The following is a 24,983-nucleotide window of genomic DNA, read 5'->3' as shown; positions in this document are numbered from 1 at the left end:
AAGACACAACTGCGACTGGTTGCCAAAGAGGTTGAGGTTTACGAAATAAACATTTGAATGGGACGTAGGTACAGATACCTTGGTTAGTAGTTTCTGCTGAAATAACAAATTTGTTAATAACTTCATGATCGCTTAACCGATTTTTACATGTGACCCCTCAAATGAAAAGTCTTTTAAGGGCACACAACTTTGTCCTACAAAAGATTTTTCCGTCTTTTCTAGTTTTTGAGAAAACTAACTGTGTGGAAAAGAGATAGAACTATGCAGGAACAAGGTAAATAAAGCTCGCAGACTAAAAGGCAAAAATTAGCCAATTGTTAATAACTATTTATTTTTTCAACCAATTTTCATAATTGACCCCTTAAATGAAAGGTCTTTTTAAGACGCGTAGCTTTATTGAAAGTAGATTTTACCGTTGTATCTTGTTTTTGATAAAAACCGCAGGTGGGAAAGTGTTCGCGCGAGAGTCGCTTGCTAGTTACACTAGAGGTGGAAAACGAGTCCGGACCCAGTGGGATTGAGAACGTAAGTTTTTTAAATGTTAAACTGATTTTGTTAAAAAAGCCGGTTGTTTAGTGTTGCCAATTGTTTTTATTTAAAATATTTCCTAGTCTTTTCTGGGCAACTTTTGTTTTTCCTATTACACAAAACGATGAAAAGTTCCAGTTGATTGTTGCTCCACATCATTCTTTTAATCAGAGTTAAAACAGTTTGCACTTCAACCTAGATGTTTTACAATTATTTCGCTTGATAAAATTATTGGCTTGATGAAGACAATAAAAGCCAACTGAAAGAGGAATAATAAGTTGAAGTTTTTTTAAGTTGCTCAGTTTTTCCACAGGAATTGAAGGAAAGCCTGCTGCGAATCACAATGAATTCTCTGGGGATTGTTAGCTCCTTTCCTGTAGCAACAAAGTAGCATGAAGTATATTTGCACGGTATTAGTTTGTTGGAGAAGTAGCGATCTATTTGCTAAACGGATTTGTCGAGTGATTCTACACAATATCCTGCTGCTTCAAAAGCATTCCACGAACCCTCTCCTTTTCTGCAAATATGTTTGTTGAACCATGAGACAGTCTGAAATTGGTTTATGTAGATTTTTTTTTTTGTTTAAAAGCTAAAAGAAGATGTTTTTTTAACATATCTCGAGTATGTTTGAAGTTTGTCACTATGTGTCGGATGGATTTAAAATAATAGAGAATTCTTGATTCCCCAAACTTTCAATAAAGTAGATGTAAATTTAGAGTCTGAAATTGTTGTAAAGTATAAAAATAAGAAAATGGAACATTTCATGTCAACTTTCGCACTTTTACTCTTTGATTTTATTTCTTTTCGCTGATTTTCTGTTATGATACTGCTGGTTAGAAAAGTAGTCGAAGTCATTTCAACTGTTACAAAAAAAAAACACAAAATAGTAGAATGTATCATACGAATGTTTCTTCCATTAGATTCATATTAGACCATCACCCATCTAGCTTAGATACCAACGATTGTCTTGCTGGCCGTTAATCGGCAAACTGTTGTTGTTGCCGGGCGCAACAACGAAGCGCTAACTGCTTCGGCCAATAACACATACGAATGCGGTTTTATTTTGTATGCATGGGTGCAAAACTTATTTTTGAAAAATATCCCGCTATCGACGGCGGTTGAATTCTTTTCTTTTTGTTACAAGCACCATCTCCGGCCACCGCCGGCGTGGTTAGTGCGCGTGCTAATTAATCCGTGGCGTGTGACAAACTTAGCACATTCGCTACGTCACTCTGTTCCACACTTTGGACAACTTCATTTAGTTGTTATTTTTAAGTGACAATGGTTTGCGATGCATGGTTTTTTCTCTACTATTTTCAGACGGTCCTGTATTTTTTAATATAAACTTTTATAGTCTCGAATATTTAAATTTTCCTCACATACATACTCTCGGGAATATCATTAGATGAAAGTGCGCTGATTAAAATACAGTCAACTTGTGCCCCGTTTATTGTCGTTTCACTTTCCACGAGCTTCCAACGGTTCGACATTACCGCAGGCAATCAACACCACGAGACCACTGTTGCAACTGCACTTGCTGCACTGCACCTAGCACACATACACGCACACAGTGCGCTTCATTCGCGTCGAAGCGAGCGGAGCGGCATCAAGATGAATTATCACATTAACGAGTTATTACGGAATGTCTCGTAAAATTATCGGCTCTTGGTGCCAACTCGGGTGTGAAGGGGGTGAAAAAATAAAGAAAAGTACAAAAATCAGTTCTTCCGGAGAGCGCTGGTCGGCCGCAAGGATTCCATCGGACGGAATGATTGAGGAAAATGCGACGACGGAATAATTGCATGCGAGTGCCAGCACGCACGCACGGAGTGGAATGTGAGCCTGAATCGAATCGAATTTCCCATTGTAGGATGGGGATGAAAGTATGGAAGCATGATACAAATGATAAGTTGGGGTCATTGGGAGCAGCTCGACATCGTGGGTGGACCGCCGTCGATCGGTTAATAAAGATAAACCATCATCGCGATGAACTAGTCGATCAAATGGAGCACGTTCGAGTTTGTCGTCTGCAGTTGATTAAATATGTTGCCATGAGAATGGCGTCCAGGAGAATCGCGTATGCTATCAGTCAGCACAAACACGCTTTGAAACCAATGTTAAACAAAGAGTAAACTCCAAATAATATGTGAAGCAGCTAAGACAATTTAAAAAATAATATGTGCTAATAAATAGCTACAGAGGAGAACTGGCTTTTCTATTTCAATCTTTTATGTTTATTTGTGTAGCTTTTTGATTAGACGAATGAAATGCACCAATTGCCTTGATACAACTCGTTCCTGTTCCTCGTACTAAGCATAACTTGACTTCAGGAACTATAGTATGTATCCAACAATGTGTATGTAGTTGTCTGACCATCTAGGAGCCTAGACTGTGTATAAATTAAGCCTTACCGACATAGGAATAAATGGATTGATAACAACCAACGAATAATGAATAGTTCGTGCACTAAGAATGGATTCTACAACAAGCATGTTTAAACTGGCCTAGAAATTACTGACACCCTTAGAAGATACGACAGTGCTAACACCAACACCGGACGAGGACGTATTGTCTCAAAAAAGCCTATCTTTCAAGAAGTGAACACGATGAAGGAACTGTGATCTGAAAATGAAGTATGTTGTGACGTCAAAAGAGTTCGGAAATAACGTTTTGTTGTTGGTTTGGTCTTAAATCAATCTATTTGAGTCTTAAAATAGGCAGATGATGTGGTAGAAACCTGATTCGATGCCAGAGATTCACCATTTGTCTCCAACAGTCAAGCACGCTAAAGGCGGCGTTGTGCTATAAAGTTCAAAGGCAGCTGGAGGAGCAGGTAATTCATCGAAACCATCATTGATAAAAAATAGGTTGTTTTAGAGATGTCAAACGTTGGATGAGGCCCGCGACGCCTTTGAAACGGACATGGAAAGATTCGATCGTTTAGTATCGGGTTTCGATTGAATAGCAAATTTTTGGGAATGTGGTTTCACGAACTATGAATTTCATACGAATAGGAAGTCTAAAATTTAAACTAAACCAAATTACTGTGCGTAAATGACCAAAGAAGTGTTGTTTCTGAGAAAATACCAAAGAATCGCCCGTGCAAAATTATATTAAAAGTAACCCAGACCAAATATTTCAAGCTACAAGCACCAAAGGAAGGGTTTCTTGTTGATTGTCAATAAATTAAATAGAAACCGGCCATATTTTTAATAAAATATAAATATGTACTTAAAGCAGTTTTATGGAGCAAAAAGGTGGCTTTATAGAAACTAGACGCAATGTAGAGGTTATTGCTTTAAATAGCAGTGTTTTGAATGCTTTGTCATAAATCAATCAAAACAAATCCAAAACAAAATTTCATTTAACGCCCGGAGCCTGCCATGCTTCGTACCAAAAACGAATGTGAATAAACATCACAAGGCCACTGATAAGGCCGTATACACTTCCTACAGAAACTTCCATGCATCCTCACAATCTACTTTCGCTTTTCGCTCTGCCGGCTAAAGAAATGCAAAATGTGCCAGCAGAAGAAACCCCAAAATTGACGCTGAGTTTTTGCAACGGATGACGGACGGTTTATCGTCGGCGCGAGAGGTCAACCAACAACCGAATGGATGGTAGCGCATTTGAATCATTTTTAGCGACGACCTATTCCAGGAATCGGTTCCGCGTCCCACGACGGGCTATCAGCTGATTTAAGAGGTTTGCAAAGAGTTATGCATGCAATGACGACAGAAATTAGACATAATGGCCGTTTAATCTTTACGATGAGGTTTATCAAATAAGTGGTTCCTAAAAAAATTGAATACTAACCACAAAGTTAATTTTTCATTGAAACTTCGCGTCAAATAACAAAAGTATTGTAAATCGTTGTTTGCGTTTCATCCAAATTGGGTCTATCCACATTGAAGATATGATAGAAAAATATGTTTTACACCACATTAGCTATTACCACACATAGGAATTTGAGAAGGGTTGTGAGGCTTAACGTTCATATACGAGTGTTTTTCTTTTCTGTTCGTTGACTTTTATCAATGAATTCGAACAAAATATAAAATTCTGCAAACGTTATCTTTTACAAATATAACGGTTTCGTTCCGCGTTTTTTATTTAAAAAAATAGCCAAGACGCATACTTTTGAACCGGTTTGAACCGGGATTCAAGGTCGTCGATCAAGGTTGCTAGTGCAAAAGTGTACGGCAGAAACCAAGCTTTAGACAACCACAATGGATTTTGCTTTATTTTGAAATTCGAAGCTTCAAAAAATCGTTGAAAATTTCCAAATTGAGTATCGTTGAATTAACTCTGTTATGTTGTAAATCGAAACTACAGTGGTATAAAATTAAAACACACCAAATATCAGCTTCTATGTTAGTGAACGAAAGCAAAGTACCGTTCTGCTTCGTTTGGAATAAATTTATTTGCACAACAACGACCGCACGAAGACACTTACAAATTAAAACGAACAACAGCGAATGATAGAATACATTCCGCACCTGCTACTCGCCCCAAATACTGTGTTTGCGGTACCTAACGGTATGGAGCGTTCGTCCGTTTCACTTGCTTCCGATCCGATTCACACGAGCCTTCCATATCTTACCCTTGGTTTCCTTTCGTTTAACCTCCTTTCTACTTAATTCCCTCCACGCTCCTGTTCCTCCTCGCCTTCTACTCTCCGGTCACGCTTTTATCACCTTGCGTATATCGCATAAAGCACACAGACAGACATTGAGGACATGACTAGATATACTTGTATATATATATATGTATTGGTAAACGAAACAGGAAAGATAACTGCCCGGAAGACCTTCCTTCGTTCCTGTCCCTCGTCCCCACTTAGAGCTACGTAAGTTAGTTAGTGGCCTTGTGGACCGGGGTCGGGCCTACCCTGGTACCGGTCCGAAATGCAAGTACCCTTTTAAATACTCTCTCGGGACGGTCTAGGTGGCGATACTGTTGTTGAGCAGCGGCGTTGTTACCGTTGGGCAGTTGTTTAGCGATAGGTAGGCGGGTTCGGCCGGTTGCTGCTGCCGCTGTTTCTGGTCCGTGGTTCCGAGGTGCTCGATGCACGGACACGAGGCAGTGATGTCTTCCGCACCGTCGGAGATGCTGTAATCCGAGCGACGGATGCTGCTGTCCGAGATGACTTCCATCAGCGCATCGTCGCTATATCTGCAAGCAAAAGACACAAACGGAAGCAAAGAGACTAGCGTTAACACGAGGGTCTATTCAGTTAACCCTTGCGAAGGGTTGGTACGGATCGATATCTAATCGTTTGCACTTGATTAGGTTTTAGAAAATGAACCTGATGCTTTTTGGATTTTGAACTGATTTCGAACGTGAATAGCACCAACGACAAGATGAGACAAGGCACAACATCAATAATAACTGCATTGCGTTCCAAAATGATAGCCTCACCTTGATTTTTTGTTCATCTTGTTCTTATGTAAATGATTGCAACATAAACAACAGAAACATATTTCTTAAAGGAAAGAAAATGTGTTTCAAATCTCTTTTTTCAGAAATAGAAACCAAAAATTTAAAAAATTAAGTGTCCGAAAATGATAGTCTCGTTTAAAAAATTACTTAAATTCAACAAAACTAGCTTGTTCCTAGTTACATCATAACTTGATAAATGTTATTTTTAGTTTTTCTTCCCTGAATTTGTCATTTAACATGAATATGCAAATTGAGATCTTAGACTGGATTGATCAACCTCTGATGATGATCAATCTTTACTTAAATCATCTCCCTTCTTCGCCTCACCTATGGTAACGATGCTGCTCCAGCATAGCGCCGCTGGCGAACCTCAGTCTTTTCGGTGACTCCAGACTAGATGAGCGTGGTAGCGACCCCCGAGGAACCGCCAGCGATCGGGTCTTGAGCGAACTGCGCACCCCGGGCAACAACGTAGCGCTCTTGAGCATACCGAGATACTTGTTGAGCGCCCGGGAGCCACGTCGCTCGGTGCGCTCCTTCGTCCGTCGGGCACGCGCTTCCGGATCTTCTCCGACCAGCCAGAACGTCCGCTGGTCCCCCTTGCCCTTCATCGGCACCAGGCCGCGATCCTGAAACTGATAGCCACCGAGCGAGTCCAGGATCTCTTTGGTCTGTAGGCTGCAGTGGATCTTGAGCGGCAGCCCGGTCGATTCCATGCGGGACGCCGTGTTGACCGTGTCACCGAACAGGCAGTACCGGGGCATCTTCAGCCCGACGACTCCGGCACAAACCGGCCCCGAGTGGATGCCGATGCGCAAGTAGAGGCGATCGTTCGGACGGTGCCGGATCTTGAACTCGGCCACCGCTTCCAGCAGCTGCAGCGACATGGACGCGATCTCGGCCGCATGTATCAACCCATTGCGGATCGGCAGCCCGGACACCACCATGTACGCATCACCGATCGTCTCCACCTTGTACACGTCGTAGTGTCCGATGATGGAGTCGAAGCAGGTGTACAGATCGTTCAGGAAGTCAACCACCTGCAGGGGCGTGCTCTCGGCCGACATGGACGTGAAACCGACGATGTCACTGAAGTAAATCGTCACGAGATCGTAGCTCTCCGCCTCCACCTTGTGGCCACGCTTCAACTGTTCCGCCACCGGACGTGGCAGCATCTCCAGCAGCAGTGCCTCGGTCTTTTTCTTCTCCTCCTGCAGCTGATCAGTCCGCTCGTCCACCAGCTGCTCGAGGTTGTTGGCGTACTTCTCCATCATGGCCATCATGTTATCGAAGATGTTCGGACGCATGCCCTTGCGCAGCACCCGTAACTTGTTGCGGATCGCCTTAAAGTCCGGCCGGTCCTCGGCCCGCTCCGCCCAGCACTCGCGCAAACACTCGCGCACACAGTCGAAAGACGTCTCGAGTGGTTGAATGGCCGGCCGGAACGGGGTATGCGGGTCGAACGGATTGAGCACCCGGTTTAGACACTCCATCGGCGTACACTCGATCTCACCGAACGGTCCACGACGTGTGAATATTTCGTACAGCACGATACCGAACGAGTACACGTCACCCTTTGGCGTGCCGGGAACGCTCGCCGTGGATCCGGCACGCAAAAGTTCTGGCGCGCGATAGAGCAACTCTAAAAATAAGCAGAGAGAAAAAAAAGTTGGTGAAATTCCTTTCCTAGTGCATAGTAGATTTGCAACATTGTAGTCTGTCTAACCTTAAGCAAAGGTCTTTTTAGATGGTCAAGCAGTGTACAAAACCGCATTGCTTTGACATGATTGAAACATTTTTTAATATGAAAACGTGGGAAAATGGAAGCAAAAATTCAATTTGATAAAACTTCACACGTGAAATGCAACAACTACTCCTATTAGTTAATGTTATGTTCTAAACCAAATATTGTTTCACAAGATTTGATACTTTATTTTCCGTTTTCATTACTAAGCCTTTGATAATAAACATTTGCATTTCGAAAGAAAAGAAGCAAAGTAATAAAATGTCCTCTTTTTATTTCAATATTCAATTCATCTTTCATCACTTCGATAATTAATTGTTTAATGCCATATGCTGAACCATGCTACAATAGTTTGTAGCACAAGACGGAATACATTGAGAACTGGAAAATTTTAAATATTTTTTTTTAGTACTAATAATTTATCAATGATTTACTAAAATCTGCCTTTTCGATTTAAAAGCAAAGAGACAAATATTTCTGTTTTCAATCCTTTTTTTTCACATAACTTTGTTAATTGTTTCATGGAAATCAATCGCAACAAAACATTTGAAAAAACCAACATTTCACGGAAGATTTAGGCAGGTGAGATGTAATCAACACGAAGTTAAATTAGGCGTCCAAATTTGTAAACAGAAGCGTATTCACCGTTGCTTTCTTGGATTAATAAACAACCTGTTTCCAGGAAGTAAACTTCACGCGAAAACCAAATCACGAGTGGAGGGAATCAAAATAAACGATTCTTTGAATGTATTCATTATAACCGACATGGTTTTAGCCTAGCCGATTCATGCTGGTTTATACTCACTTTGACAATTTTCCTCCAGCTTCTCTTTCTCGTCTGGCATGTCCTCGGCACCCTGCTTGAAGGCAAACAGGCCAAAATCGCTCAGTTTCACCACCCACCGCGAATCGATCAAACAGTTCGACGTGCGGAGTGAACCGTGGAAGCGAAGCGGCGAATCGTGCAGGTAAATCATACCTCTCAGGATATCCGCCACCATCGACGCCGTAAACATGTTGTCGAGCTTGACGTCCTCGTTTTCCAGCACGTCCTACGGTAGATTGTTACAACAAATTGTAATAGAACAATCCCATGAGATCTTATCACTTTGAGCATTACCTTCAGGCTGCCACGATTACAGTAGTCCGTGATGATACAGATGTTCGGTGGGTCCGTGCATGCCCCGATGAAAGCGTTCAGATTATCGTGCCGCATGTCACGCAGCAGCTTAAGTTCCTTCTTCATCTCGCGCGTAATGTCGATGCTCTTCTTCTTCACCTTCTTGATCGCGTACAGCTGACCTTTGTAGAGTCCGATCGGCGTAAAGATGGTGGAGTAGCGGAAGTCCAGGTCCGGGTTTGAGCTCAGACTGACCTGACTAGTCCGTATCAGCGGGTGTGTGGTCTGTGAAATGAATGTTTGTATCCGATTAGAGGATAATTGTTTTTAGTTAGGTGAAACACTGGCGTAAAAACACCATGCGTCTCCATTAAAGTTAAGAACGAAACACCATGCGTCTCCATCGAACTGAAAGAACAAAACACCAGGCGTCTCCATCTACCACGTGGCATAATAAATTGTAAATTATTTGCCGAAATAAGAGAGTAATTATGTTTCTAAATAATGTTCACACAATAAATTACTAAACATAATAATTATATACAAGCTGATTATGGGTCTTCGCGTGGATAATAACTCGTTTCCTTCGTTCTATTTTTGTTAACCATCGTTTCGCCGTGGTTTTTCTCATAACTTACAGTGATCAGCAAGATAAAGTGCTCACATCGAATTTCCTCAGTTTTGCTCAACATTTTTGTTCTAATCCAAGCAAATGCGTCGTGAAAATTTATTGTATTTTGTTTTATAAATCCGTTAAAAGAATACCTTATGAATTAGCGAAAAAGAAACAGTTCACCTTCGAGGAAAAAAACATATAAATATGTATTGAAAAACAGTGTCAAGATAAAGAAATAACAAGATATCCATGCATTTTCTTGAAAATGAACAAAACTATCTAGCAAAACTCCAAAATATTCGAGATGGACACTTGATCTTGCCGGTCACTGTATTGACAGCAACAAAAACACTAAGCAGCTACTGTTAACGAAGACTACGGTCAGCAAAGTTTGACACGCACTAGGCCAGAAGTTGTTCTTGTTTGTTTAAGTTATTTTGGCCACCCGATTTTCCTTCAAGGTGCACCCTTACTCGTTCCTACTCCTTATGTCAATCACAATTCGCATGTCAACAGCTGACCGAGGCGGCGGTTCATCGACCCTTCCGAGCGCCATCCAAAATTAGGTTCACCTCCCGCTGCGTGTCAACTGAGCTCCCGGGGAGTCACGCAAACCCTACCCTAACGTGTCACCAACACACTCATGGGAAACGAATCCTCAACCGAAATGGGTCACAACTTTGAATTAGTTGCAGAGAATCACCGGCCCCGTCGATTAGGCATATTTAAGGGGCATATGGCATCACTTACGGGTAACACGATTCTGTCACACGTCGAACCTTTGTCACCGGCCCAAAATGTTCATAAATCAATGCCTAATCGTGCGTGAGATGCAAGAAAAAAGGAAAGTTTTTCCTACCGAAAAAAAAACCGCACACACTCGAAATCAGAAAAGTTATCCTTACCCGTGTCATTTTCTGCCCGGCGGCTTCCTTCTCATTTTCGTGCATCTGAATCTCGCGAAAGTCCACCTTCCACAGCAGGCTGTCGAGCTCCTGCTCGTAGCGCCAGTTCCGGTAGAGGACGAGAGAAACCACCCCCAGCAGCAACAGGGCACCACCCGCAATGCCACCCGTTATTTCACCGGTATAACCTAAGGAGCAAAGCAACGAATGACGGAACGGAAATGCAAAGAATTTCGAGAGTTACAGACACCTCCGGAGAATTTCTTTATGGTTATTTTTTTAAATTTTACTTACTAATACATTTTTCGCCACGAAACCCACACCGAGGTTCGGCCACCGGAGGGCCCGCGCCGACCCAATCGATCGTATCAAACAGCCGTATCTCCTGCACGGAAATTAAACGTACCCGATCCAAGGGTTTTCCAGAAACGACAGAGAAGATGGAGAAATAAAAATTAAAGAATGTTTCACAATAAATAGAAAAAAACACAACATTTGTGCAGTAAGGTTTTTGGCAAAACCTTCCGCAGGAGAAAGAAGGTAAACGGACAAAAAATGTCATCAAATGAAGGCAAACAAATTGGAAAAGGTAGAAAAGGGAAAGCCGCCATAGATTTTGCTTTTATTGGGATACATTTGGGGACAACGGGACACGACAATTAATCAATCGGTGGGATACAACAACACTGGACTTTTTTCTGCGACCGTAATCAAACGAACAGTAAAAGGTGCGACGATTTAGGGTGGGGACGATGAAAATTAGCTTATCCAATTGTATGGGTCAAGGAGGGCAGCGTGATTGGAAACTTTCGTTTTCAACCAGGGTATTACCGGAAAATAAATTGAGGACTTTGGGACAAAACGAAAGGGGTCATTCAATTTAAACTGCATGGTAAAGTTTGTGAAAAGCTTAAAGGAACCCAAAAAATTTAATTTTCATGAAGAAGTGCCAAAAAAACAAGATATCTTTTTTTTTTTATGTGGCACGACATCCCCTAGTGGTACAAGGCCTCTCTCCGAATAGAGTTTGTGTGACCGAAAGACGGTATATTATAGATCGGTGGTCAGCCGTTCGTAATAAAAACAAGATATCAGATAATGTAAAATCAAGTAAAAGCTAGCATTCAAATGTGATAAAATATCAAAAATAGAATGGGCAAATATACAACGAACGAATTAAAAAGTAAGAGAATGTCATTAAAACTTAACTTTATCGAAAATATATGTGAAAATATATAGAATGAATAATCCACAGTTGATTGATTGGTTGATAGACGAAAACTAATTTTATCTATTTCTACTTATGAAATTTAGCACGCCACATACATCATCACTAGAACACCATAACATATTTATAACACATAATTTAATTTTCTTGCTCACAGGTATTTTCGGTATCGTCAACAGGCAGTAGACATAATTAAGTGTTCGTTACAAACGTGCGAAACAAACATGAAAGAGAGGAAGAAATGATAAACAACCAAACATCGATCAACACGTTCGATCGCATTCCATTTTCCCAAAACCACAAATGAGACGGTGGTGCAATAAAAAAAGAACATTCGTCGAGGCTTCCGAGAAACACATACTAAACTCTAATATTTGCTAGAACGGTTTCTTCCGACGCGATGATGATCGATCGGAACGAAAAAAAAACAAAAACAGAGTATGAAACTATAAACATCGAGGAAAATATTTGGAAGAAAACATCGAACACAGAATACGACTGAGAAAACCACCACACACGCGTAAACACACGCACACACTCACCTGAATCTTAAACTAGAAGATGCGACAAGGTGGACACGGAAATTACAAAGCGCACGGTTTTGTACAGAGGAAGAAGAAAAGAAAAAGAATCCGCAAGAAGAGAAATGGCTTTTATGTACAGAACGGTAACAGGGACGCGTTTAAAACCGGACGTTTTACGATAAATTTGTATGAAACGTGGGAAAATCAAATCCTAAATAATTTTCTATTTCAATTTTACTAAACCAGCTTTACCGAATACCAATTGTCACAAAATTTAAATTTTATGTTGTACTAAAACTATACTAAACATGTTTCTTGCCGTTTGTTTTTAGGTAACAATATTTTCACAACATCAAAATATGACTAAATAAAATAAAATTACATTATACAAAAGGTAATAGTTAATAGTCGTTGGATAAATTTCATCATTCACACACTTGGTTTTACAATATTAATTTTCAAACTTCAACTGAAAAACAAAAGACAGTTGATGTATACATATCTTATCAGCTACTTGAAAGTTATTTAAAATGTCCTACAAAACCCACATTCAATTCTATTCCGCTTCAAGATATACTTTCATTTCCTGTTGCAAATCGTGGTCGGTAAATCTGTTATATAGGGATACTAGGGAAAAACTTACCGGAATGCGGTCCACTGTCGGCGAGCTGAAGCGCCCGATCGGAAGCAACCCGTACCGGTTGGATGCGTTTGTGCTGGGAACCGGTTTCCGCGCGAGGATGGTGTAGTTTCCGGTCGCGTCGCCGTTCTCATCGATGTGCACCAAATACCTTCACATCCGAAGGACCAAGAAAATACCGGGAACGCAAAGATAGAGAAGGATGGATACTCAACCATATTTACACCGCCCGAGGGAAAAACGGCATCTGCTGCGTGGGAAAATGATCTGCCCCCCCTTCGCGACTTACCCCATGGCACTCGTGTAAGCCTGGCCCTTGATCGCGTCGATTATGGCGGTTCCATTCTTCGGACTGCCGCCCGCCAGCACCACTTGCAGCAACGCATTTGCATACAGATGGACCGCATCGTACAGATAAGCTGCTTCTGCCCGGATCTGGAAGAGGGGTGAAGAGAAACGGACCAAGTAAAAAGGGAATGGAAAATTAAGTACTCCATCGAGGTTCAAGTGCAGCATGGTTTAACCGATGAGGTGGATAAGTGGTTTTCCAAAGAAAAAAGAGGAGGTGTAAACGATGAAAACAATTTGTGGCGTGATTTACTCCAACAGTCATTAATCATTGTTCTATCGAGAGAAGGCAACATATTCGTAGTTGTACGCAGACGAATTTTTATGAAAACACACTATGTTTTAGTTATTTGATCGAGGTTAAACAATTAAAAAAAAAAATCATATCAAGTTATACAATTTTTGTTGTGCATAAAATCATCTCAGAAACACTAAAATATTCATACAACAAAAAACTATTCTTGTCATCATCGGAAAAGGAAAACTATTTCTAGCATCTCCTTATTGTCTCGATAAATGCTGTGACTGAATGATTCACTATTGTGGTGAATAATTATGAAATAATAGGAATGCGTCTAGACTGCTCGAAGGGGGAGGTGATTTATTGCATCAACCCAACCATCCGCATACTAATGGTTTACTAATAGATAACACTCGAATCATTCAGCTAAGCTTCTGCTTTTTCAACAGCTGTCCGTGATGCTGATTGCCACTGATTGCAGATTGAAAGCAGTGCATTTAAATCCAAAAGCAATCCATAGATTTTCCAAGAAATTATTTGGATTGATTCTTAAGTTCTCTTGTCACGGTTTAGGATTGTTGAAGCTTTCTTATAGCGAATGGGAAAGGACAAGGTCAACACAGCTGACATTAAATACATCGCCACCGTTTCCACAAGCGCCAGCTGCAAACTGAGAATTGAGAAATGACCAAAGAAGGAACCTACATCGATTGTCGAAAGCAGCGATATTAAATCCATCCCGAGAGAAATGGAGAAATGTTGAAAGGAGAACTATTGCACTCAAGAATGCGCCACAAACCATTAGCAAACCACTCTGACGTAAATGCTTTCTTTTCCTTCAGAGACTAGATGGCTCTTCTTTTATTTAGGCAGGAAGATTCCACTTTTCTTCATGTATTTAAAGAATTTTTTATTAGGTTTTTACTTTTAATTTGATTAAGTTCAAAGGCTATTCAATGCGATAAACAAAGCAATCATATCCTTCGTGAAATAAATGTTAAATTACATGATCCTTTTTTCGTAATACCAAGAATTGAATGTTAAATTTGAAGCATCGTTTGGAGCAAAATTGAAACTCAGTGTTGAAAAGTGGGTAGTGCATCATCATTCAAACTGAAGAAATGCAACAACGGAGAGTAAACACTTCGCCTACATAGAAAGTTTCTTGAAAGAATTGAATCGAAAAAGTTACCACCAACATTTTCCGGACCGTTTCAATAGCTTGAAAAACAAATGAAACTGATAAAACTCTGTTGGCTTAATGCGGAAGCCATTGAAAAACAACGTCTCGCTATCATTCAATCAGCTAAAAGTTTCCCGCAAACTCTTGCCCGAGAACCACAGCGACACAGATTCCCTTCCGTCCGGATATCCTCACGAGACATCTACGGACGTTTTTGACTTCGGATCGGATATTGAAAAAGGACACTGCAGCATTTTGGTTTGCCGTTTGCTGCAACTGCATCCCTTATCATCTTGGTGTGGTACAGCGAATGCCTCGCAAATACCGGGGAAGATTACCATGAATGGTAATCTGATAGCAATCATCGTCGAACTAACCGATTACCGTCGTCCTTACTGTCGGCTATATCGTCACCAGCAACGGGTCCGGAACGATAATCAATTTAGCAACGTGTTCGGACGGAGTGCCCGGAAGGGATGGTAATTCAATTTCCGCATGAACAACGGTTCGATCGACGCCGAGTAGTTTGAGTGCGCCAGCATTTTCCGGAAGCAAAACTGACAGCGGGTTGAATGTGTAATTAGAGGAACCAATATAATTATGTTAAATTGTGCTTATAAATATGCCCGAGAACATTAAGTTGAAATTTGATTCAATTAAAACGCTTGTTCAGCACTTGTAAACGAAAAAGGTCATAGTAACATGAATTATTTTATTAGTGCAACTTTCATTTCACTTGGTTAATAATTGCGTAGCTCTAATTTTTTTAGTTTTAACAGCTCCACGTAATTCTCATAAAAAGATAAAGTTTCTAACCTTTGATCGTATTCTTGATAAGGTTTCCAAATATACCTGAATATTACGTGTCTATTTGTTAGTGTTTTATTGTTAAATAGTAAAAACTATAATAATAGTAAAGCTAAATAGTAAAGACTATAAGTACTTTTGCTTTTTTTCAAGAAATTTAACAAGATGACTGAGGGTTACCAATTGATATTGTAACTTTGATCATATTAAATATTATGTACAAATCGATGTTAATACAATTTCATACGTCATGAGACAGACGGTATAAGTAAAGAAAATATTTTTCCCTTTTACCGTGTTTCACTTCAACAGCGGCAAACGATTATTTGATATCTTTTTCTTGACGATTTGTACATGCACACATATAACAACGCAAACATCTACGGCCAATTAATAATCCACCGATGTAAACGTGCATCTTTTGGTATAAATATTTACCTGCTTAACGCCTCCGAAGAAATTCAGTGCATTCCGGTGGTTGAACGGTGGGAGCTCCAAATATTTGTTAACCTGTTGTAACGAGGGAAAGAAACATGAGAAAAACGCCAAAACAACCATGAAACGTCGGGGATGCAGTTTCGCACCGATGCATCGCCCGATTCTCGGTGTGCCATTTCTCGTTACGATTGGATTATCGTATGATTTGTTGTGATAATAAATGTACCGTTCAAGATCCCGCTTTCGATCGAGAAAAGGAAGCGTGAAAATGGAAGCACCTTTAACGTAACGCACATTGCCCCCCGAGGCGGGGTTGTTTGCTTAACTTGGTGCAATTTTGTGCTCCGACGAAGAACATCCTCCCAAATGCAGCTTCGAAATGACACGGTGCTGCGTTTTTGCCGGTTTTGCTGTTTATTTTCGCGAGCGCGCGTGAGAAAGATTTATTAGTTTTAATACCGGCCTAACTCTTTCAGCGAGCAAACAGTATTTTTGGGGTCCGTAAACATTTTCGCTTCTTTGGATGAAACGTACGAGAGAAGAGGAGAGCATTTTATTCTATTAACCAGTGGAGATTCTATCGAACTCGCCAGTAAGGCATCCTGCCATCTCGACAATTTCGGGTGTGTCGACTTGGAAAGCTATAATTTATGCACCAGGAGGCCAAAAGGGAGTTCGCTTCGTCTTTTGCTTGTGTTTTATTCATTCAACAGCGGCATTTAAATGCGGCACATAAAACAGATTTTATTGCTGTCCAAGCTTATGGTTTTCCTTTTCACCACATTTTATTACGTCCGTTTAATGCGTTAACGCTGGTCGCCCGCATGCTGCTTTTATTTCGCTACGCACCGTGAATGCCGCACTTCATTAAGAAGAACTGCATTTAATTATAAATTTAATAAAGAACATGTGAAAATAGCAACAACGTTGGGCATGACATTTGTTTTTTTAATTACTGACGGTTCTTTCCAAGCATTGCAATTCAATTCCTAAAAAATGCGAAGTGATTGAAAATTAATAAAGTTTAAATAATGAGACAAATTTTGTGTTGACATAGTAATAAAAAACAGTCATAATTGTTTGAAAATCTGAAAAATCACATTGAACCATGAATTGAATATTTTCAATTAAAAGTAAAAAAAGGCACATTTCAAATAAAAGTAATCATACTTGATCCTCTGCTACAATAGGATATTTATACTGATTATCTGAATCTCAATCCATACAATTTGGTTGCGCGTTTTTTTCCAAGAATAAATGGGATATAAATCCAATTACGTGGATTTTTAAAAATCCCTGAAATTGAATAATCTATCTGCCAACTGCTAACTGTTTTTACTGATCATCCCGTTCCACTTCCTGTAGTGGATTCACAGCCCACAACCACGCGACGTTCCGAAGTGATGCGCGATAAGCGAAGGGCGATACTCACTTTGACCGCAAACTCGTCGAAGCAGACGGGCGCGGAAGGTACGACCGCCAGATAGTGGCGGAAGGCATCGACCACGTCCGGGTCCGGCGTCGTCTGCAGCAGCCCGTGCATGTACTTGGTCGGCAGGGCGGCATCGTACTGCTCGATGTCGATGCCGACCACGAAGTAGTCGCCCTGCGCCAGCAGTCCGCGCCTCCGCAGGCTCACCAGTAGTCCGATGTGCTCGTAGTGGTAGCCCAGCACCAGATAGACTGGACGGACCGGAGAGAGGGGGCGAACGAAAAGAAGGTGGAGGAAAATCGAACGAACAGCACGTCAATAAATTGATTAATGTTCTACTAAAGTGTTGCTTCGCTTGGTGCTGGAGCCGGTAAGGGGGAGGAGGGAGGTTGTGAAAAAGTCGAACGACGACGGAAGGGGGAAGACGGAAGATGAAAGATGAATAAATAAATAGCAAGTGATGAAAAAAAGAAAGGAAACCCTGACGGAAGGGACGCAAAAAATCGGAAGGATGTATCGAGCCGGAAAAGCTTCCGTCCAGTTCTCCTGTACTTTCCTCTACAAGGCAAACCGAAACGGCACAAGCTATCGGAAACGACTCGTTTTGTTTAAGCAAGACGAGAGGAAGGGGTGTGGTGGGGGAAGTTTTCGTCCCACGGGTCAGTGGGGCAAATTGAAAATAATTTATCAAAAACCGCGACAGCTTGGCAAACGGGTGCTATTAATTGAAATTTAAGTGATCTGCTATCGACACTTCGGAGTTTGGCACGGATTTTATGTTTTCCACGGAAAAAACGCACCCTGACAAACTGTCGTTATTATTATCGGAAACTTCCAATTCTCGGAAAAGAACAATTACTACTAGAAAAATTACTTCAACAAATCAAATGGAAACTTCATTAGACAATTGTTGGTCTAAAAAATAATTCAAAATAATAAATCAAAAATCTTATAATTCGTTAATGAAGTTCAAAAGTACCCTATCGAAGCTTATCGGTTCGCAATGATGTATAACAATGCCCTGATGTGTTTATCGGGTTTGTGCCCTTGTTAGGTTTGATAATTATTATTTGGAGTTTAACTTGTTTAATCTACTAAACAAAACTGTATGTTGATCTTTCCAACAGATTTACCGACTGAGTATACATAACCCTTTTTCCGGCGCGATCGCAAAAAACTGAATATTGTGCTGTAAAGATGAGAAATAATTTGTTCAAATTTTCAAAATTTCAAAATTTCAAAAACAACTAAACAGTTCAATAATTCAAAATAGGAAACAGATCTCAAAAGACCCGTGTAAATTAGGCCACTCTTTGAAACTGGGTAATTCTTCACATCTATCAACGATTGCTGGTAAAATTTGTTGAGCAACCATCTCATTCAAGAACATCCAATAAATTTCTCTGACCATAAATTATATACTCACGCTAAATAGAATAGACACAATTATGATACGCAGAATTAAATCGCAGAACAAAATACATACACATCATGTTAAAAAGATGAATTTGTAAATAAAATGTGTAGTAATTACAACGAACTCATTGAAAATATAGATATCAAATTAATATTTGAATAATATTCGGTATTCTAATAAAATATGAACATATTTAACGAATATGATGAAATTGGTAACAAAATGTGTAGTAATTACAACGAGATTGTTAAAAACATGTATATCAAATGTATATTTTTGGAATTCTCTGATTCAAATGCTATAAGTAAAATAACTAAATATCTAAGTAGAGTTTGAAATTTTGAACTTGCCAGTTTTCAAGACCTTATTAGGATATCAACACCATCCGAGGAAAGAACCCGATGAAAAGATGAACGATAAATGGGATGCACCATGGAAGCACAAACCTATTGCATACTCACTTCGCGTGTCGGCGCACGTTTCCGCCACCAGCCGCTCGAACGGATTGCTCGAGTAGCCGTGGTGGTAGATGTCGGTCCAGGTGGCGACCGACCGGATCCGGATGCCGGCCGACCGGAGCGTCGTCTTGAGCGTGTCCGCCACCGCGTCGAACTCACCGTTGTCTGAAGCACGATACAAAAAACTAACCTTAAAGAAGCCGAGGAAAACTATTTTTCCATTTTTTCGATCGGATTTTCGGGCGGACACATTGAGCGGTGGGTCAGTGGGTGGGTGGTGGGTGTTTGTGTTTGTGATTGTGCCAATGAGTGTGTGTGTGTGTAGGTGTGTGTTTTCGTGTGTGCTCGTGAGAGAAAAAAAAAGCGAAATGAAGAAACTAAAAGAAAAAGGGGTAAACACACACACGCACGAGCTCCGTGCCAACCTACCTGCGTCCAGTTGTAGGCGAGCAGCAGCGAGACGACGGACTTGGAGATCTGCAGATCGGGCGGGCGCGTCCGGGCGAACGTGGGAAAGTGCCGCTTGTTCGACGTCTCGTTGTGTGTGCAGAACTGGGAGGAAAAGAAGGGGAGGGGGGGCCGAAAACCCGCAGCGTTTATTAAAATAGTTTCCTTCAGCATCCTCTCAGCTGGCGTGACGGGGAAAACTCCGAAACACCAGCTCCAGGCATGCCACTCACGTAGGATATCATCGGCAAGTTGAACGCGGCCGCCATGCGACCCTCGTGGACGCACGTCTCCTGCGGCCCGAGGTAGCCGATCACCTCCCGCGTCCACAGGTCGGCCGTCTTCCGGATGCTGGTCACCTCCTCGCCGTACGTCTCCGCCACCTCGAAGCGCAGCTCGTGCCCGTGCGGGGCGAAGTACCGTTCGTTCACCTCGTTCATCGCTAGCGTTATGGCACCGGAAATTTGTAATCCTGGGGGGACATGGGAAGAGAGGGAAGGATACGCCGGTTACTTTAGCTGCTGACCGCTTGGGTCACTCTCCGGAGTGACATCTGTGAGTGTTTCGCACAGCTTGAGGCAACTCTCCGGAAAGAGGACTTTAGTGCATATTTAATTGGTCGAACTGAAGAAATTAGTGCTTGCTAGGAAACAACCGTAGGAGTGGGTAAAAAATACCAAGAGGTTAATTTACAATGCTGTTCATACAACTAGCTAATGGATTTCATTTATTTATTTATTTTTTATTATTTTTTCAGAAGGAACGGCCTAGCCGTATTGCTTATAGTCATGTTTTAATTTAAGGTGGTTTAGCCTATGGAGTGTTTCATATTTCAAACGAAAATGTAGAATATTTTCGTAATTACACTTTTTTCCATTTAATTAATAAAAAATACTTTTGTTAAAATTGTGCACTTGAAGATATAATTACTAGCCTTTTTAAATATTACAAAAATGATTAATTAAAGTAATTAAAAATAACGCAAACCATCTTTCCATTTTCTTCTGGAATTGGAAACGAAACTGTGAAAAATATTTGTAATTACACTATTTTCCATTTATGAAATAAAAAATACCTTTATTAAAATTGTGCACTTTAAGAAATAATTACTAGTCTTTTTAAATGGCACAATATAATTGATTAAAGTAATTAAAAATAACTCAAACCAACTCTACATTTTCTCCTTTCCTGGACAAATTTTACAAAAATTCCAACCAGCATATGACTCGCAAACGTAAAGCTCGCAAAAAAAGCAAACAGATTTAGGGTTTTTCTTGCATCAACACCCGGGAGACTCTTTTGCCAACGACACCAGAACCAACGTGGGAAAACGATAATGTTCGCCAGCCGCATCTGTTTCCGTCCGTTTCCCTTCGGGGAGGCACACAAACAACATACATTACTGGCCGGAAGTTACTTTTCCCTCCCCTTTGTTTTTTCCACCCCTCTTGACGATCTCAACCTTACGGTTGCCCTCCATTGCTTCATTATCGCAAAATGGCCGTGATAAGAGTGCGTCCGGTTGGGGTTTTCCATTCCCATTTTGCTCCAGCAAAGACAAAGAAAAACTATCCGAACGTCGACTCGGTTTTTTTTTTCATTCCAAACACTTTACGCCACATTTAAATCGGAGGCTTATTTTTCCCTTGAAACAATAGACAATTTTTCACCAGCATGGTGTGACGCATTTAGCATAAAATTGCAATTAATTAAAGAGGTCGGTGCAGTGGTGCAGTTTGGCCAACAAAGAGCTGAATGCACCCAACCCGGCGTGAACACCTACGTGACCTGGTGCGACGCTAATTAATGTGTTTAAAAAAATGATAAATTTGATAGTCAAGCACCAACCTTTAAAATAATTTATAAATGGTTTCATTTTAATTAAAATAAAAAGGGTAATCGTAAATCTATGTTTAATTATAAATTCAAATTAAACTTAAATCATGTCCTGTGGCACTTCCATCCTCTAGCGTAGTAATTTATGCGGACCATCTTCACACATTTATTTCACGTGAGTACGCTCGTCTAGCTCACGTGAGAGGTTAATTTGTTTGTTTTTTGTAATTCATTGCTTGTTTACAAATTATCTTCCGTAGACGATCGTCCACCGAGACACGCGGGCTGCGTTGGCTGATATAGTCAATGAAACGGAGCGTATCATTGCATATTCACCCGCACAATCAGATGCCATTAATATTTATGTCTCCCAGGACGCCCGGGTGTGGAGTAAATTCAAGGACGACAAATTACCCTCCCCATCGTTGACAACGTTACGCCTTTCGTTTGTCGACTCGGTTAATAGGAACGTTTTTTTTTTTCGACAACCTTCCTAGAAGAAGCATCCAGGCGGCGCTGGGAAAGTCTATCCTCGCCGAGGATCAGGTACGTACGCCGGAGTGTATGTACACTGCACGTTGTTTTCGTGGGTAATAAAGTGCCACCAGAAGCTGCACCGTGAGCGATGGCGCTGGCTTTCCATCTCGCGAGCAAGATAAATGGCAGCTCTTTGCGAAGATGAAACATTTTCGCGTCTCGTTCGCTCGCGGTACGCTTGGTTTCTTGTGATACTTTTTTGGTTGAAACAAGATGTCGGTTGGAAGAAGGGTTCAACTTTTAACGGACTGCATGTCAATGACTGGCAGTTGATTATTGTAGCGGAAATGAGTATCTGTAGCAATGTTAGTAATGCTATAGCCTTTTTAAGGAAAACTTTCTACGCAAATCTACGTATCGTTGCGAGAAAAAATGTGTAAAATATGTTGTTATAAAGCAACATAACATTAAGCTTATTTAACACGTTGACTGCCTATGACTGTGATCAAAAACAGGGTGACAGTAGTAATTTGTTCTACAAAATTTTTGACGATTAAATAAATGAAAATGCAACATAAAAACTATAGTCATATTAAAAACAAGTTCTTCAGGAAGCTAATTCTTTGCCTGGCCTTCGAAAACCATCGGTTTAAAAAGGGGTATAAACAAATTTTATTCAAAAAGATTGTACTAAAAAAGTGTTTTAAAAACGTTTGTCAGTCAACGTGTAACTAGATGTTTACTTAAAACGCTTGTTTGAATATGTTACTCATAGTTAAATTTTTCGTAGGTAAAAGAAGAAAATTTGCATTAAATTTACCAGCAAAACATGCGTTACAACTTTCATTACTTAACAAGAATTTCAACAACATATAACTCTCCTTTACTTCAGCTGACACCATCTTCTTTTGTACTCTTCCAATCTCAACATCATTCACCGTCTATCGAGGAAACACAAGGCGTACTTGCGGAAGTAAGCTATGAATAGCTTGTTCTTTTAAAACACTCTACGAAACTAGCAACCTCGCTGCGAGGAAGAAGCAACAGTGACGAACGGTTTACCAGAGCATTAAACAGCGCCATCAGCATCGCCGCTTGATGGCCAGAAATGGGCTAACATAGCTTCGGGAGTGCGGCACAAGTGCGCTTTAAGACGGATTAGCCAGCGACATGCTGTCATGCCGGGTTTTTGCGCCAAGCGGTTTTATGGTTAGCTTTGCAGAAAATGCTACCTAATTATTTCCTTCGCTTTTCTGCTACCCGGCGGCCGGTGGAGTTCTGTGCTCGCGAAAAACTGGCACCGATGCGTTGCACGAGCAGCGAGTTTACTATAAGCTTCAACGTCGGTGACAGTGAAATGAACAGCCCTTAACAATTCGGTATTAAAAGAGACACTCTTTTGCAGGGTATGTAAGTTTATTCAAACCAGAGATTCTTAAACGGTCATCGTGTCTAACTGCTAGTATCAGTCAACAATTTATTTTACTAAACTTCAACAATATAAATGTAATGCAAATTATAATCAAAAGAAGCTCGATAATATTGGGAAATTGTTATATAAAGAAATATTTGGAAAACATGACGAGAATAACTAACATAATGACTATTTAAAAAGAGAAACTAAAAAAAATGTTTTATAAAGAAATATTTGGAAAACATTACTAGAATAACTAACATAATGATTGTATAAAATTATTATGATTGTTTATCCCATCAGTTTTACTATTTAACAACATTCAAACATACGGTCACAAAATCAATAACTGGACGGATAAGTCAACTTAATTTAAGCTTTGTGACCCAGAACAAAAACTTAAACAATACATAAACGTATATGTTATCCAATGAGTACAAAATTGCAAAAACAAAAACTATATTTCGACAAAATTGCTCGGGGTTAAATTTTTTCAAGGTCACAAAAACGATCGGTCGACCCACAAATTTGATAACAGACAAGGCTTGATAAAAAATATCAGTTTATTGATGTTCTTTTACTCAAAGAATCAAATCAGGCATTTTTTCCAGTGATGTAGTCTAAAAATAAATTGTAACAGGGGCCTGAAAAAATCATGATAAATTAATAATCATTCGGATGAGATAAAAAATATCACATGCCATTCAAATAAAAATCATAAAAATTTGAACAGATATTTTTGGAAAGAATTTTTATCAAAATACGTAGACAGTTTACCTAAGCTACTTTTATCCTCTTGGTTGTATTATTATTTTATGGTTAAGTGAGCTTGCTATTTTTGAATGTTTTTTGAATACTTTGTTTATGGTAAAACCACAACACGAACACATACAACGATAATAATTAAACACTTTGAACTTTAATGATTTAGCTTGGCAGTGTTTCATAAGAAACTCTGCAGAGAAAACGAATCCTCAAAATTTAAAGTTCAAGCAAAATGTGTCTTTTCCTGAGAAGTCCTAAGAATGCAGACAAAGTGTATCCTTTTTCACTTACCCGGTCGTGCGTAGACCCGATCGCCCGGACGCCGTTGTGATCCGGTCAGATAGCCAACGGTAAAGACATCCCCAACACTTCTCACGACGAAGCTGCACAGCACGATAAGGCTCACGGTGAGCACGAGCGAACTGCACCGGCTCACGAACGGCCGACTTCGAACACGACGCTGTTGCTGATGCTTCCTGGCCACCCTCACCTTCGCACCACCCTCACCGAACTCCAACAACCCACGGACGACGCTGTACGTTGATTTGAACACTTTAGTACGCTCGGCAGGATCGCGTTCGCCGGACTTCATAACGCAACGTTTTTTGATGGCAACCCGGCACGCCGAACCTCAGAACCGGGCCTCGCCCCTTCCCGTCCCTCCCGGCACCCGGGACGCACTTTGTGGCACAAACTTCGTCCAACAGGAACCAACAGCAGCAGCGGCCAGCGGCACCGACCATCTTACTGCCGGCGGTGGTGGACATTTTCCCGGGGCATCACACTCGCGCACGGCACCACCGGAAGCTCGGCGCATGAAGCTGGACGATTTTCCGAAGCCCACGACATGGGCTTCTAGCTTGGTTTCCCCTTGTTCTCCTTCACAACCACTCGATCGAGTTGCAGCTCACTATACGAGTGGCAAAAATAACACTTTGCAGCCTTCGTAGGTGTCCTGTTGCCCGATTTCTGT

The 24,983-nt window shown here is 40.8% G+C and overlaps 1 protein-coding gene across 1 annotated transcript; it reads right to left on the bottom strand.

Moving 5' to 3' along the window:
• Positions 1-5,471: 5,471 nt before the first annotated feature.
• Positions 5,472-24,602, bottom strand: LOC131266646 (speract receptor). Its single transcript, XM_058269248.1, has 15 exons — positions 24,302-24,602; positions 19,752-19,990; positions 19,501-19,623; positions 19,075-19,261; positions 17,197-17,447; positions 15,765-15,836; positions 13,037-13,182; positions 12,751-12,898; positions 12,126-12,137; positions 10,650-10,740; positions 10,356-10,543; positions 8,835-9,119; positions 8,520-8,766; positions 6,298-7,612; positions 5,472-5,703 (listed from the first exon to the last, which is right to left on the bottom strand). The coding sequence occupies exons 1-15, from the start codon at positions 24,600-24,602 to the stop codon at positions 5,472-5,474; spliced, it is 3,837 nt and encodes a 1,278-aa protein (XP_058125231.1).
• Positions 24,603-24,983: the final 381 nt, after the last annotated feature.

Source organism: Anopheles coustani, chromosome 3 (assembly GCF_943734705.1).
Source record: "Anopheles coustani chromosome 3, idAnoCousDA_361_x.2, whole genome shotgun sequence".
Lineage (NCBI taxonomy): Eukaryota > Metazoa > Arthropoda > Insecta > Diptera > Culicidae > Anopheles > Anopheles coustani.
The sequence above is the reverse complement of the archived record's forward strand: the minus strand, read 5'-3'. Positions and strand labels throughout refer to the sequence as shown.

Coding starts and splice junctions, on each gene's coding strand:
- LOC131266646 (XM_058269248.1), bottom strand. CDS start 24,602: ATGAAGTCCGGCGAACGCGATCCTGCCGAGCGTACTAAAGTGTTCAAA. Junction 17,448..19,074: donor AACGTGCGCCGACACGCGAA/GTGAGTATGCAA, acceptor CGGTCCGTCCAG/TCTATCTGGTGCTGGGCTAC. Junction 9,120..10,355: donor CCGGGCAGAAAATGACACGG/GTAAGGATAACT, acceptor TTCATTTCACAG/ACCACACACCCGCTGATACG.